Source organism: Uloborus diversus, chromosome 4 (assembly GCF_026930045.1).
Source record: "Uloborus diversus isolate 005 chromosome 4, Udiv.v.3.1, whole genome shotgun sequence".
NCBI lineage: Eukaryota > Metazoa > Arthropoda > Arachnida > Araneae > Uloboridae > Uloborus > Uloborus diversus.
The window spans coordinates 81,979,393-81,996,723 of NC_072734.1; the positions used below are offsets into that span (position 1 = coordinate 81,979,393).

The 17,331-nt window shown below is 32.1% G+C and overlaps 1 protein-coding gene across 2 annotated transcripts in view; it reads right to left on the reverse strand.

The window, feature by feature from the left end:
- Positions 1–17,331, reverse strand: part of LOC129221383 (ubiquitin-like modifier-activating enzyme 1) — an 89,388-nt gene that overhangs the window by 55,046 nt on the left and 17,011 nt on the right. The window contains exon 1 of one of the 2 annotated variants that reach the window (XM_054855852.1): positions 3,156–3,219. The exons of the other annotated variant lie outside the window; for it this stretch is intronic. Within the exon in view, the coding sequence (XP_054711827.1) occupies positions 3,156–3,176 (21 nt within the window). The 5' untranslated portion in view covers positions 3,177–3,219. Of the gene's footprint in view, positions 1–3,155; positions 3,220–17,331 lie in introns of those variants that run through there. 2 annotated transcript variants of the gene reach the window in all.

Here is a 17,331-nt window from a genome sequence, read left to right on the forward strand (position 1 = left end):
TCAAAAAATTTCGCGCTATGCAAATATTTTGTTCAAATAAAGTTATCTACAATGTTCATGCAATAATCTAAACTGAAAAAAAAAAGCCTCCCCCCCCCACTTCACTTTGTATATTCGCACTTCCTGTCAGCGTGGGTCATGAAAAGTAACGTTTAGAGACCAAATAGTATTTTATTTTAACACTATACATTTTGGGTCGCACGAAACTTTATTTTCCAAACATTGTCGTTTGCGGAGAAGAAATAGACTAAACACTTGAGCACAGAATCACTTTCAGAAATGCATTAGTTTGCATCATCATATAAAAAAAAAAAAAAAAAAAAAATCCGTGAGCAACGGTGTAGCGCGATTTTGAAGGATTAATTAAAAAGGTCGTACCCGCAAGCTCTCCTACCCCTTTTACATGCAGAAATACCAATATGTTCGTGGCAATATCTATCTTCTTGCTTAGTAAGGTAGTCCTAGGGTTAGCCGGTGATTTAGGGAGGTCATAGCCATTATGTGAGAGATCGTGTAGCACACGAAGGCGCCGAGATTTACCAATCAAAAATGCTCCAAACGGAGAGAATCTCTGTAACAAAAAATAAATAAAATAAAACTGAACTTTTCATAAAATCTAGAACCTGATCAAGCCAAAATGATGCACAGGCCCTTGCAAAATTTGGTGCCCCTCTCATAAGAAAATCTTTACACTTTTCATGTGGAAGTTTCCAAAAAAGGGAAGAAATATTTTGGTATCCCTAAAATTGTGGTGCCCAGGTCCATGGACTTGCTGCACCATGCGTTTACAAGGATGATTATGGCGGCCCAATTGTGGCGGTGAAATTGCACTGCTCATTGAAACAAGCAATCTTCTCATTACCTATCCAAAAGAAAAAAATTTCTTCGGAGCAAGAAATTTACTTTTCCCCATTTTGGTTCTTGAGGTGATTATGTTGTATTATAATTTGTGAAACATGTCCTTTTTTGATTTCAAACTGCTGTTTGTGATAATTAGAACATCCTACATGGAAAAATACTATAAGGCCATTTGCATATCTTCTCCTCAGAGCAACAATAAGACATCTAATCCCAGGAATAACAGTAAGATATCCTTCTGTTGCTCTGAGGCGACGATATATTTTACTGGTGTGTAATATTTGTATATTGTAGACATCAATTTTGGTTAACTTTTTAGTTCCAAAAAGTAGAGACTTGACCACAATTACTCAATTCTCTCCCCCTCTTTTTTCTTTAATTATTTGCGTATTGAAAGAGCTATGGACAATGAATTTGTTTCAGATATCATTTTCAATGCTTTTTTAATGATTCCGTATTTAAGAAATATTGGTTTCACCGAAAAGGATTACAGTTGCAGGTTTTAAAGAGGAATACCCTCTATACTTCAATTTAGAAACATAATGAGTACCCTGTTGTCATGTTTTAATACATTTGGCACTCAAGTTTGATTAATTATTCAGTAATTACAGATTAGAGAGATATTTAGAGCGGCGTTAACTTGATATTTAAAATTTTCTTCTTCCAAAATGCATTAGCATATCAGAGTAGCTACTGAACTCAAAATAACTTCAAGATTTGAAGTAAAAATATATATTGTAATTCAAAATGTAATACATTTTTACACTTTTTTTTAATCAATTAAATAGCAAACTTTTTTTTCCACGTCATATGTCTAAAAAATCTCATTCCAGGTGTTAACTATATTTTCGCCAGACACCACTGCATAAAGGTGCTCAAGACATTTGCAAGACGGTGGAGATCAAGCTTGGCACGGGCCTGGTCATACCTTCCCCACCTTAGAGAAATTGACGCATTTATATATGTGGGCCTAGTTTTTGCTGATTTTTATTACTACTATATACAGTGAGTACATATACTCATTTGAAAGGGCAGAGCAGTGAAAGGAGTGCAGTGCAAGTAGTCAACCGATTCCAACTAGGCAATTCAAAAAAAAAAAAGGTAAAAAATAGTTGATAATTAAATTGGTTGGATATGAAAATGAAGAAATCTAGTGAGATTTGTTGGAAATATGAGGCAAAACTTCCAGAAATTTTAAGCCATATTATAGCCAGAAATTATATGAAATAGATAAACATGATGACAGCTGAAAAATGTACTAAAATTTTAATATAACTAATGTCATTGAAATAGTTCTGTCCTGTGCAAACATTATAGTTTTTGTGAAAAAGTAGCGCAATACTTAGGTGCACAGGGTTATTAAAATTTCTATCAGCGAGCAGAACCCAATTAGAGTTTTCATGTGGGATATTGAACATAACACCTCCGGAAAAGTTTCTCCCAAATTTCCAGTTATTTTCCGACTATTCCCATACCTAGCAGCGAAGTTGTGAAAATTTGCTTTTGTAAGTTGAAGCACTAATTTTCATTTCAAATCTTTTCAGTATACTAATGTCATTTCATTAGAAGTTTCAAAATAAACAGATTCTAAAGCACTCAGTTCAAGCTGATGAAGTAATCAATTCATGAAATAATATTTAACATGATTTAAAAGCTAATGCAATAGAAATATTACAGATTACGAAGTACAAATTTGATACAACTATATCGTGGTGGGGGAGGGGCGGAAAGAAAGCTTGGCGCAGTTCAGAAGCCACACAAGTCGTTTTCAGCTAACAGAAGTGGAGAAAATCATGCTATCGACCTGACTAAAATGTTATCTAACTTTCTCCAATAGGATATTTATTTCACAATGAAATAACATAATCAACTATTCAGTAACTCACAAAACATGCCCAGTGCGAAATAAACATCACATGCAATCTTAAGAACAAAATTTCGTACACGAAATGCACAATTTCAAATTTTATCAGCCAAAAACGCCTTCGTTTTCAAAACACAATGGATTCAAGAACGAAGAAACGCATAGAGCGCGCAAACCGTGCATACAACCAATAAAGGATCCCCGCGTAAGGTACGAGGTCAATGAAAGCCGAAAATTTTCCTAAGCAGTGGTAAATATCAACTTCAGGTGTACACACAAGAAATGGATATTGGAACAATTGCAGCGGTCTGGGAAGGGGTCGCTGATTGCATCAGAAAATTCTGCCTACTAATCCTATCAGATATTCGAGAAATATAACACTTAATTTGTAGCTATATATGTATCATACATAACAAAGCAACCCGAAACTTACCTCCGCTGACGGCCAACGCATCGTTGAGCGAGTCGAAAGGAGGGATGACGCAAGCGAAGCGAAAGCAATGACGTATGCAAGTTATTTTTTTATGCGGAGGAAAGAACGCCTACACCTACATTCCGCTGAAGCGCATGCGTTTACAAGGAGGCTGTTTCAAACAATGACCGCGTTGAATGACAGATGACAAACTGATCTGACTATATTACAACTCCAGATAAAAGCATTTTGAAACGAAACTTTGGTGATAAAACAAAACTTTAAAATTACAGTTAATTTGATAAAAAAATTTCTTTTGTTTTCCTGATCGAATCGTTTTGTCTACATTAACTTTAGTTTCCTGAACTTCAATCCAGCGCCGTCATTTGGGGTGGTCATAAGGGGGGAGGGGGGGGGGGCAATTGCTCCCTTCGACTTTGAGAGTTATTTTTTTTACATGTAAGTGGGCGTGGTTTTTGCTGTTATCCGACAAAACTAGCATTGTCCCTCCTCCCCTGGAAAAATTTGATATGATTGGTCTGTATCAGTTTTTATTTTTTCTCCACATGCAAATTTCTGCATTAATGTGTTTAGAATATATTTCTTCATTTCAATTTAAAGCTTCCGCAAGAGATAACATTGTGATCTTTTTATCTCAGCATATTAAAATTTAATAATAGTAACAAATAACATGATTTTAAAAAAATACTAAGCACTTTTCATAATGCACTCAAAAGGACAAGATAAATATTGTCCTTCCTGACAGAAAAGTTAAGCATTCTTGTAGTTTTAAATTATTTCAAGAAAATGACTCCATAAACGAGGAAAAATGCAACTCAAGTCAGGTAGAGAATTTCTTATCATGATCTAACTTGGTCACAAATTTGGGTGTTGAAACTTGCATATTTTTCTGGGGAAGTTTGGTTTGAAATTACTTGAGCCGCACACTTTCTCGTTTGTGGAGTCATTTTCTTGGTATAATTGAAAAATACAGAAATACTTAAAATAGTGTCCTTTCTGACCCAGAAAAGTTATTTTGTCCCTTTGAGTGCATTATGAAAAGTGCCTAGTATTTTTTAAAAAATCTGTTATTTTATTCTTTAGTGTAAATGTATTTCAGAAATAGAATAATGTTACCATCGCTAACTTTCACCTCTTTTCATATAAATGCTTCTTATTAAAAGGGGGAAAAACTATATACATGTCTAAAACTTGAAGCATTTGGCACTAAAAATTTATCCTTGTTCCCTCTCTAGGATTTGTTTGTGTGTTAATTTAATTAGAACAATTTAAATATCAAAGGTTTATGGAACTAATTCATATTTCACAACATACAAGTAACTCGGGATAAAGATCCTAATATGTGTCTTTACTTAGCTCCGTTTTCGATTATTGGCATACTTGAGGATAAGGATCATAAGAAAGCAATGATAGTGGATTAATTTCATGCTAGTTTCAGAGAAGCCTTGATTCAAAATTTTTATTGTGATTACTATTAATGTTGCTCTTGTAAGGCAACAAATTTTTTAACAATGGGTTTTATTATTTAAACATTTAATGGAGAAATTACATGAAATTTGCTGTTTTCCATCATAACCGAAATAATTTTATTTTAGAATTGAATTTTTTAGTGTTAAGTTGTACCTTATGATTAAGCAAATAATTTAGTGAAATCCCAAAGTCTCTAAGTGGTCAAGTTGCTGAGATATAAGCAAAAGCAAGCCTCAGATTTTTCTGTGACAATTAGGCCAAGTATAATAAAAATGCATAAAGTTTTCTTATTAATTTAAATTTTGCACTTAAAATTTGTTTTTAACAAGGTAGTACTTGAGGTGACAGTTTTAAGCCATGGTTTAAATTTAACTGTCACTTTTATAGATGCAAAATTTCTGAACATTTTGAAGCCATGAAAGAAAGTTTTTGTTACTTTTCATGGTCCTGGATGCTCCTTGTAGTTTTAGAAGCATTCTATTCAAGGACTCATTCTACTTCAGGATGATTTTTTGTGGTCCCTTGAAAGTTGTAAATTGGAGAATCAACAGTTGTTTTGAATTATGCCATTTTTTATTTTTCATTTTTAGAAATGTGCACAAAACTTAAAAGACTAGATTTCCAAATTCAAAATGTGCCCAAATTAATCAAATCATTAGACAGTTAATTTAAAATAGGATGTGATTTTCATAAACTATTAAATCTAATTTGAGATTTAAAAAAATAATAATGAGTAAACAAGTTGTTTTTCTTGTTCTGTAAGAAGTTACGTTTCTTGCTTTTACATACATATATTACACATACCGTACATTACATACACATTACACTAAACCAAAAGTATTGGGACACTTTCAAAGATTCATTTTTATGAATTTCGTGAAAACTAAGAGACCAATCACTCTATAACTTTTGCCACATAAAAAGTATGCATCAGCAGAAAAAAAATTAGTAGTCATGATAACTCAAACACATGAAAAAAATTTTTAAACAATAAGACACTTTTTCTATCAGTAAGTTCCTGAATTACTTTAATACTGTTAACAATACATATTATGCATGTAAATGTATGACATGAACACAAACAGTGGCAGACAAAACTCCATCCCTTACCTTCCCCCTTGCATGCGGCCCTGACTCCAATACACTATACAAATACATTTTAGGAGTCTAAAAAAGGTTCTAAAAAAAGTTTTCATAATCTAAAAATTGAAATATTCTCTGGGCCATAGCACCTTGCAAAAAATTGAGAATTTTTTTTAAATCCCGAGTTTTTAACCCCCAACACAAAGGAAGGGGGTTATAAGTTTGACATGTATCTGTCTGGGGCACTCTAGCGCCTGAAACGGATGGACCGATTCTCTTTATAGTGAATAAAAGAAAGGTTTATAAGAAATAGTGGAAGGAAGTCTGTGGCAGATGTGCATCCAGGAAACCCCATAGCACCTACAGCCTTGAAATTTGGTAAAAAATTACTTTGAGCCCCGGGAGTGTGCACCTGGGGTTTTATTTTTTTTAAATTCGAATTAGTTTTCTTGTAATTAATTTTTTAAGCTCAAATGTCGTGTAATTTGCCTATTGCCTATTAAAGGGATGAAAAATTACTTGCACTACTATTATATACCGTTGGAAAGGATAAAATTTTCCGCTTTCTGCACAATTTGTTTCAATGCATCTAACTTAAATACGACAGGAGTTATTTGCGTTTTTAAGCTCGAACTTTTTTAGGCTTAGCTAAATTCAGCATAAAAAAATATACTTAAATTGCTTCATTTAGTCATAAATTTCAAAAAATTTTACAAGGCGTAAAGCTAAACCTAAACCATTAGATATTCACTATAAATATTTTGAAAGCTTCCTTAAATACATAAACACAGTAACCAAATAAGTTCAAATACAATCGAGACTGGGAGTTGGACCACATTTTTCGGTAGTTTTTTGCATTTTTTCTAAAATAAATTTAAGAAATAAATATATTATTGAAATAATGAAAAAAAAACCAGGTATAAAGTAGCATATGGTAAAAAAACCTTCCAACATTTAAAAAGATTGAAATATTTGCAAGATGCAAAAAGATTGAAATCTCAAACAAGGCAAGCAATTTTCGGCGTAGCACGTGTTTGGCGTCGTTGGCATGTCTCCAAAACATACGTTTTCGGCGGAAGATAAAGATTTGAAGGGTAAAAAAGAAAAATAAGAAAAAGGGGACCGAACTTGATAGTTTTTAAAAAATGAAGGAAATTTTCAGAAAATTAAGGACTTTTTCAGGGTTTTTTAGGGACCTTAATTTTGCTTGATGAAGTTAAGGGTTTCTTAAGGTTTTCTAAGAAGTACGAACCCTGTCAGAAATAACTCGAAACAAAACCAAAATTCCAAAGATTTCAATATTTTTGTGAATTAAAATATGCATTATATTTAAATAAATATATACACTGTGGCATTTTAATGGTGGGTTGAGGGAGGGGGGGGGGCTAAAGGAACTGTAGCTCCTTTTCCCATTCGGTCAAAATTTACAACAGATTACAATGTGATTTGCAATAGCATAGGATGGCTTGGAGGAAATAGCTTTGTCCTGATGCTATCAAAGTTTTTTAATCTGAAGTTATAAATTTTAAATTAACACAGTCATATTTCACTTAGTTTCCAGGCTAACGGGGCCTGGAATGTTTCGAAAATAGTGTTTTTGACATCAGTTTTTCAAGTTCTACGGGAGGGTCCTGACCCCCTTCATGCATCCGCTTCTTTTTACTACCTTCTCTAGCAATAGTTGCGGTATAGTGTTTTAATGCTTACACCCTAGCTTTTATCTTCATTTTTTCGATAAGGAGCCATACCATGTTTGCACACCTCTTTCTGCTATGCGAATGTATTTTTTTATCTACCAATGTGATAATCTACTCAGCTTTAAATGAGGTTTTTGCCTGAGCATGCTTTTCTCTTCTCCAGACTCATGAGCATAAAGCTTGAGCGCCGCTGCAATTTCTGGATACTGTAACTGACCTTTTCGGTGTGTGTTTGCTTGCAATTCTGTCTTAGCTCTGGCTATGGAGAGGTAATTTGTAACTTTATATTCAACTGAGGTGCATATGGTGTTTTCAGACCTTTAATAAGTTTATTTCAAATAAAAAACTGTATTTAAAGTCCTAATTTTTTTGGGTGACGGATTCGTTGTAGAGAAAATTTCACATTGTTTAAACAGGTGTGTCTATCCCTATAAGAGTGATACGAGATTGGGAGAACTTGCAAAAATGACGAAAAAGACCCTCTAAAACAGTGACTCTCCACTTGGACTGAACTTACACTCCCCCCCCCCCTTGCTCGAGTTCTAGATCCACCACTGTAAGTAACTATAGGACAATTCCATGAAAAGTGAAACCAGTAGGTCAAAATTTCATATTGCAGTTATTTTGCTATATTATACATCATTGTAAAGCTTGCAATGTGTATTTTCAGAATATTGCATTGCTTTTTTAATAAAAATTAAATAATAAATTTTTTTCCTAGTTGGAAGTATGATAGTCGGATCTTCAAAACAATCAGAAAAAAATACCCCATTTTCAAATGCCTGTTTCTAATAGCAAAATAAAAATAAACAAAATTAATTGCAGTACAGCTTAAATTATTAACATAATACTATAATAACATGCATTTATTTTTATTTTTTTACAAAATGAAATTAGGCAATTAAAATTTTTAAAAAGTGAAGTTCAATGTTACGTCCGTAACAAAAATTTAGCAAAAGTTGTTGCTGCTTCCTAAAAAATCAAAATTAAAAGAAATCCTTTTTTGTCCTTTTAGCAATTCATCAGAGTAATTGTTTACCATAGTTTAAAACATTAGAATTTCTTTAGTTTTTAAAAAAATGGCGTTACAGACGTAACATTTTTTGTTACGGACGTAACAAAAAGCAGTACGTTACGTCCGTAACACATGTATATTTTCAATTAAAAAGAAAAAAATACAGGATAGGCAATGAAAATATAGGGTATGACATGTAATATGATATAACAAAACTTCTGATACTGTGATTTTCAAAATTTTATAAATATTAGTGGATATTTAATTTCATTTTTTAAAATTATTGAAATACACATTTTTGCCTCAGAGCAACATTAAGACATCTAATCCTAGGAATAAGACAAGATATCCTACTGTTGCTCTGAGGTGTTCCTCTCAATGTAAGATTTTTTTTGTCCTCCAAATCCTAATTCAATTGGTGTTAATAATTCTAGATTAGCAATTAATGCTTAATAACATGCATTAAAATATTCTAGAGGGTTCCTTAATTTCTTAAACTTTGCTTCATCAATGCACTATGACACAAAAAAAAAAAAAGTGTTCTCCCAGTAGATTTTTGTGAAAATTCCTTGATCATTTAACACGATGAAATCCAAAGCATTTTGTGCGTAATTTTTATCAATAAAGTTTTTTTTTTTTAAATTACAGATATTAATTATAGTTTTTCTCTTCAAACTTCTATCATTCTGAAAGCATAGCCAAATTGATATTACTTCTTATTTAAAAACTAACTTAGAGATAAGAATTTGTCCTGTTTAATAGTTTAAACCAAAGTTACTGAGTTACTTTTTATTGTTATTTACTCTCCACAAAAAATATTTCGATTACTGTTTCATTGATGCATTGAATATTTTATAGTTTTAAAACTTAAATTAAAAAGCATAATTAGATTAGAGTTAAAAATACTAAATATTAAACTAGCTACATCTGATCCTCAGATAAGGCAAATTTAGTTTTGAAGCAAGATTTAGATTACTTAGGCAAATGTTGGCCAAAATGCATTTTTCCGATGTCAGTTTCGACAGTTTTTTTTCCGGCTTTGGCAAAAACGTGCCAATTCTATTAAAAAGCGATCGAAATCAAAGGCAACTGTTAAACTTTAAAAGAAAAAAAGAAATTTGGCAGTTAATATATTTGTTGAGAGATAGAGAAAATCATCGAAAATTCTTAAACTGTAAAAGTTCTTCCTTGTAGAAGACCCCCCCCCCCCCCGCTCTCCCTCCATGTTCATGTTAAAAATTTGAAAAATTTATTTGTAACTGAATAATTCCACTTTTGTTTTGCTTAATTTCCCCTTGGATAATTTCACTTTTTATGACGCACCAATTTATATTTTATATTTATTTACATGGTGGTATATGGACGGGGGCTGCTCCCTACCTCCCCTAATCTTTAAAAACTATTAAAGTGTAACTTAAATGGTCAAAATAATGTGTTAATCTAGACCAATGCACTCTCTTAACAAAAATTATTAGTATACATAAGCTTTTATTTGCTTTGTGCAATTAGTATATCAGTCATGTTACGTCCGTAACACTTTTTTGTTACGTCCGTAACAAATATAAAAATTTCTATCATAAATTTTACAAACAGTATCCATGAAAACTTTATAGTTTTAGAAAGCTTAAAATCTCTAGAACAAGTATTTCAAAGAAAATTTTAGAAATCTATGAATAATTCACAGGAATATTGGCAATTGTATGACAATGTATACATTTTGCTGTTTTCTGAGTTACGTCCGTAACAGGCAGTTTTTAATTTTTGTTACTTTTCCTAATAAAGCAATTTGCACCCAAATTTTTGATAGCATTAATAACACCCAACTATACAACAGAAAAAAAAAATTGTAGCTTTTTATGAAACCAAATTGAAATTATGAGTGTTTAAAGTCTGTGATTGTTACGTCCGTAACGGTGGAATTGCCCTATACATTTTTGTGATGGAAAAAATATTTCGCCTTTTTATCATATTCTGTGGTTCAACTGTATTATACAAGCTTGCTTTTTGGTCTCCACTGAAAATAAAGCACCAAAAACTGTCAAATTCCAACATTTACCTATTGTTAGTAAATAGAATCCCAAACTTTAAACTTCAGATGTCTCAAAAACTCATTTCTGCAGATATTGCACTTAGGTAATTAATATTACCTATTCCTTTCTCATGAAAAGTCTGACATTCAATTGCAGTTTATGTTATACATAGAAATATTCATACTAAATCATTTTTAAAAAACAATCTGGTTAAATATGCCTGTTAAGCAATGATGTCTTTATAAGCAACTGAACCAAAGAACAGATTATAGAGGCAAGAGGGCAATTCATTTGTGACACGTGTAACACTCAAAGAACTGGCTAACCAGCTCTTTTACTGGTTAAACCAACATGTTGAGCACTAAATCAATGAACAAATACCAAACCAACAAAGTATTTTAATCATGTTTAACTTTGCATTTGCTTGAACAATTGAGCTGAAACAAAACTGCAGGTCTTTTTTTTAAAAATCTTATGACTGATATGACTAGACTTGCCAGATTTCTAAAGTGTTCAACAGGGACACGGGAATGCCTCCCTCCCTCCCCCGTGGCTAATATTCAAAAGGTTACTTTACACACCATGGTTGACTTCTGGAATGTTTTATAGGGCAGCTTATTCTTAATGCTATGAAAAAATGGTTGCTAATTAAGAATCTAAAACAGGAGTAGTAAAAATGACATGAATAGATAAAATTAGAACATTTTCCTTCTTAGATGTAAATATTTACAATTTATTTTTGTTAGAAAAAACACTTTGAATGAAGAATAAAAAATTTAACAATCTTTAGACACACTTTTCATTTTGTAGGGGCTTCTTCAATCTTTTTTGGTTTTAATCTTACAAAAATCCAACAAAAGCTAATCCGGTATTAATTTTACAAGTCACTGTTACAAATGATAAAGTAATTATCCAAAATAATCCTTCAAGCCTAGGTATAACTCTTGCGAGACATGAGTTTCCAACTGCACTCCTATTTCTAGAAATTCCTGTGAACATTTTAATGCCTCACAACCACAGCATTTTTTTTTTCCCCTATCAAAAGAACATTCAAATGAAACTTTAAGACATAATATTTATGATGATTTTTTTTTTTTACTTAACAGTTTTTTTTTTTGCATTGATGCAATGCAGTGACATTGTGCAAAGTCTGCAACTTGGATGAGTAATTTCTAAAATGCCAATGATAAACTTGACAATAATGAACATAAATTTACATTTCAGAAGAAAGCTGGTAATGGTATACACTCGTTTTAGAATTTCTTTAATGGCCGTTAATGAAACTAGGTTGAATGTGGCTTGTTTTGGTAATTTCAAATTTTTTTTTTATTTTTAGAAATATAATCTTTTACAGGGAAAAATTATACAGGGTCATGCATAAGCTTGCCTATCTTTACTTATTTTTTTCTTTTTAAAAGTTAATATGTAAAGCAGTAGAAGAAGGATATGTACTAATAATGTAGTGCTTTGCACCATTGTCTTGGATGGTTAATGAAAAGAAAAAAAAAAGCTGTATCAAGTGTTACTATGATCTGACTGGGAGAAAGATGTACCATTTGAGTTGTAGTGATAGCTATATTTAACAATGTAAACTTTGCAGTTTGTTCAGTTTTCTGCTGCACACATTCCCAAAAGTTGTTCCTTCCCTGAACTTCAACTGTTCATTAATTCTGAATTGCAGAAGACATTCACTTCCCCTGCCACAGAATGAAGCACTAGTTTGATTGTCATAAATCATTTTAGATTGAGCTTGACAACAATCAGAACATTTTTTCACTTTTCATAGTTGAGAAAATTCAGTTTTTAGATCAGTTATGCTAGCATTTTGAAATGCCCCAAATAGCATATTCATCATGATGCAGTAACTTGCTTCCATAAGTGAGCAAATTGTATTACTTTTAACCATGCACAACTTATTAATGTTTTAATTTGTTAATGAGACTTAATTTCACCGCAACCTATGCATAATTCCAGGTTAAGTTTACTTGTGTAACTTCCGTGTCTCCAGTATTATTTTTTTTTTCTCTAGAAAGCAATTTGACTGAGGCACATTCACAACACAGTGTAGTTATGAGTATGTGCATCTGATTGTTCATTTCCTGTAAAGCTATTTTACCCCTTTGAAATTTTTAGAGAACTAAAAGTAACTCCCTTAATAACAAAAAAAAAAAAAAAAAATACTGAAATGATTGAAAAACATGTTTTAGGGTTGGCAAGTTTCTGCAGAGGCAGTTAAAACCACTGGTAGAAACTGGTTAAAACCGGTATGGCAAAAACTCGCAACATACAATAGAAAATGCATGTAAAAAAAAAAATTGTTAGTCAAAGCACAATTCAATTACAGTATTATCACAATTCAAAACCAAATGTTATATTGTTTGGACCCTACAGTTGCTTTTTAGAAAAGAAGGTTTCAAAAAGCTCAACAGTTTCAATTTAATATGCACAAATGAGAAACTTGAGAATATTCATGCAACATAAGAGCTAGCAGGCAATACATCAAGGAATAGCAATGTTTGTGAAACTTATCTAGTGCATATATTTTTTTTTTAACTGGCTCACGATGTAGTAACTGGGGTAGGGAAAACTAGGGAGACTTGACCCAATTTGTTTTTTTTTCCATTTTTTACAGAATAGTTAGAACTAAAAAAATATATATAGTTTGCCAATTTGCATATTATAATGGCAAAAAATAGCACAATTCCAATTAGAAATGGTACAAAAAAATTATATTCATGCAGTCTGCAAACGGGTCAAGTGTCCCTAGATCAAAAACGCAGGTTTAATGGTGTTTTTTTCTTTAAAAAGTGATACTTGAAATGAATGAAGTCTAATTCAAAATTTTATCAGTTAAGACAAACAATATTTTAGTTATTTTATTAAGAAACAAATCATTGGGTTTAAAGATCATTAGTATATTTTAGTTATTTGTCAAATAAAAACAATTTATTAGACCAAAATATTATAGTTATTCTTATAAGTAAAATAAATTATCCTTCATATTCACAATATTAAAGTTATTGCTGAGATAAAAGCAAATAATTAAGGTCTGAATCGCAATATTTTGGCTATTCATAAACAAAAATTCATTGAAAAAACATCAAGTTATTCTTTGGGTCAAGTCTTCCTAGTTAGCTTGGGTCTAAGTCAAGGTTCGTTGGTTTAAATCGTGATTAATTTTACGATTTAAATCAGTTTTAATAAAGTGATCTTTTTAACAAAATCATTGATTAAAATCAGTTGATTTTTAATTGCATTTTTAGAATGTGTGGCTCTAAATTTAACAATACTACATTATACAATCTTGACTCCAACTGGCAAAACTACATAGCCCCCTTTTTCCATGTGTGTAACAGGCTTTCAAACTCTTTCAATATTGCTTTTATTCCAAAATTATTCGTTCAGAGCAAAATAAAAAATTGCAGTTTCTATCATACACCATGACAAATATGTTATAGACATATTAGCCCGGTCAAAATAGACATTCGAGTTCGGAAAAATTCCCATAAAGCTGAAAATTGGTACAGACCTTAAGAACATCATTATAAGTGAAATGTCAAAAGTCCTCATCGATCTGAGTGGAGCTAAAAATTTTATGCAAGGTCAAAGGTCAAAATTGAAATTTTTTTTAAAAAAAATGAAAACATTCGTACAGTGCTGAAAATTGGTACAGACTTTAAATGCATCATTGTGAATGATATATGAAAAATTCCCATAGATTCCACTTGAACTAAAAATTTTATGGAAGGTCAAAGGTCAAAATAAACAAAGAAAACTTAAAAAATCTGAAAAATTCACATAGAGCTGAAAATTGGCAGAGACACAAAATACACAATTATAAATGAAATATAAAAAATCCCCATCGATCCCACTTAATATAAACATTTTATGCACGGTCAAAGGTCAAAAAATGCTTTTTTTTATTTTGCAATCATTTCAAAACATAACTGTTATTATAAAAAGCGCATATTAATTTGTAAATTATACAATATGTTGAAAAGACATCTTTATATGAAGTTCAGCTCTTTCTGGTTCAAATTATGTGAAAATGGTGAAACAAGTACAACATTATCCCTTATTTAACGGACATAAGGTGCCTCTCAGTACCTATTATCCCTAATCAGATTCTTCAGGTGCAGCAGCAACAATTTCTCTAGCCTTTGCATACAAAAGTTGATCAAAAGTAACAAGTAATGCTTTGTCTTCTCCAAAGCACAAAGTAAAGTAGTGTATATACTATTGTAGTCATTTGCAGGTTGGTGAATAAATGGTAAGAACAAAATTCTTGACATTGAAAAATCCATATTATTCTTTGTTAAACCTTCAATATAACCGTTCCAACCTGATAGCGATAAATTATTCCATTTCCCATACAACCATAACAAATCTATTTTCCGGAGTAAGAAAGAAGTTGTATCACTTTCATAAGCAAAATTCTGAGCAGTTATTTACTATATCCTACTACACCATTATTGTGGTACTCTTGTGTTGGCACATGAGCTTTTTCTGCAAAATCTTTCGCTGAAATAATTTGTTTCATTCGCGATAAAGGATCTTCTGCTAAAACTGAACTTCTAGGAGTAATAATTTGGATTATTCCTATTATGCGTAGAGTGTACATTAATACCAGCATTGTCTGCTGCGTATTGAATAAATGTCCCGGTTTCTGTTGGTAAAATATGTGGCTGATGGTTAAAAACTGTAGCCGCCTCATGTATCATTATGCGAAGCACTTAAACCAAAAGACGAGAAAATTTGTATCAAACATTTAGATCCAAATCGTCGATGAAAAAAAACTGAGAGACCCAATTATAATATCGAGATGAAAGATCTAGGACGAACAGCAGCCATAATACAGTGGCTGACACTAGTACATATTAATTTCAAATGTTCCAATTTAGATCGTTTTCTTTTTAAGATAATTTGCTCCAAAAAATAAGTCAATGACTCCGGAATGTCACTATTAATATTTTCAAACATTTGACATGGCGGGGGAAAATTGTTAGTGTCGCACACGACAGATTGAATATCTTATTGAATAATTTCTGCCGCAGTCTTTAGTACCCTAAATCTTTCCTCTTTTGCTGTTTTTTTTATTTTCGTACCAAGCTTTGTTCAGTATATTGTGCTGAGTGTAAACAAATCATTGCTAAACTTCCACGTTTCTCGGTTATAATCATTCTATTGCCATACTTTAACTTTAATCTGTTTTTGATTGTTTTATCATCTGGGATTTCAGTTTTACAAATATTTTTTAGTTCTTACAGTGAAAACTGACAATCATCATTATTTTCAATATAATCAATTATTTCTGTCATCGCCATAGTAACAGCTGGATTTTCAGGACGACCTGCTTTAAGACCTACAGAACGCTTTAGAAATGAAGTGTAGCAATTAGAATGATACTCCGCTTCAGCAGCAACTAAATCGTATTCATATTGTATGCGTGCAATAACAATTTTTGCTACGTCATCTGAACGATTATGTGCAATCTTTAGAATATTATCTTTAAAGGAAAGAGTAACAACTTGACAAATTCTACGCCGTATATTCTGCTGTTTTTTCTTTTCAGTCTCTTCATTTGCTTCATCACCACAAAATATGCAACAGTTTTTAAAAACAAAATGTTGTTTCACCTGATAGGACTCTAGTACGAGGTGGACTACTCAGAGATGTACTAGCCTGTCTCTTGTTGTCTTTTAGCTGCCGCAATGCCCACTTTCGGGTGTACATTTTGCGACACTACATGAACTGATCCACCGACTGTTTGTCTTTCAAGTATTCAACAAACCCATCGTTCCTTGCACTACTTGAATCAATTATAGATTTTAGTCCGCGTTCAACAGTAACAATTTCACTGTCAGTCAAAGATTTATTGCAAATGAAGCAATCTTGTGGCATCTTTGAAGAATTATTTGTTAAGGGTACGTGTTCATATCAAAAATAGTATCAATAAACCCGACTTTTCACAACAAAGAATCATTCCCTGTTAATAGGAGCACTTGAGCGATTGACTTTGCTCATACAAAGGAAACTAAGCGCATCTACTCTCCCCTGAATGTAATTTTATCTTTTCAATTTGAAGGGGGGGGGGGGTGAATCGTAAGAGAGGATAGGCATAGCGGTCAAGTGTAGTTTCTCGAGGTCACTCGAAAGAAAGAAAAGGAGATTCAGTACTATTTCCAAGTTTCAAAAACTGCGATACCTTATGAATGTTATCCTTTATTGGGGGGGGGGGGGCAGAGTTGGCTTTCTGCCGGCAGAAACTAGTTTTTGCCGTGCCAGTGGCAGAAACTGGTTATAACCGGCAGAAACTGGCAAAAACTTAAAAATGTCTTTAATACCTCATGTAATTAGTAAATGATATTTGTTTAAGTAAACTAAAAAATTAAACATCATTTTATCATTAAAAAAAACAAAATCCCATGCTAGTGTCCTTCATTTAGTTCAAGAAGGGAACTTTCCAATTGCAGAGGCTTTGAGTATTTGGATTAATTTAACGAATGACAAAAAAATCATACAAGGATGCTTAGGAAAGAGAAATAAATGACATGCAGAATTAAACAGGCATTACTAATTGTAAATTGCTCACTTATATGCCTCCTCTAAATTGTTTGTGATTATTGATTGAAATTATCAAGTCATGTAATTCAAGAAGAAAGTGCCAGAATTTTACTTGCCTAAATTTTCAGGGTGGCGACAGGAACTGTGAAAAAAAGTTCACTGACTTTTCCCTGATTAAGTTCACCAAATTTCCCTGATTTACGTTACCAATGATAATGGTTTCCTTTCTTTGCTCTACTTGAAATCCATTGTATGTTTGTATAAAATGCAGTATTTTAAACGTTTTAAGTTGTGTAAAGTAAAGATATATTTTTAAA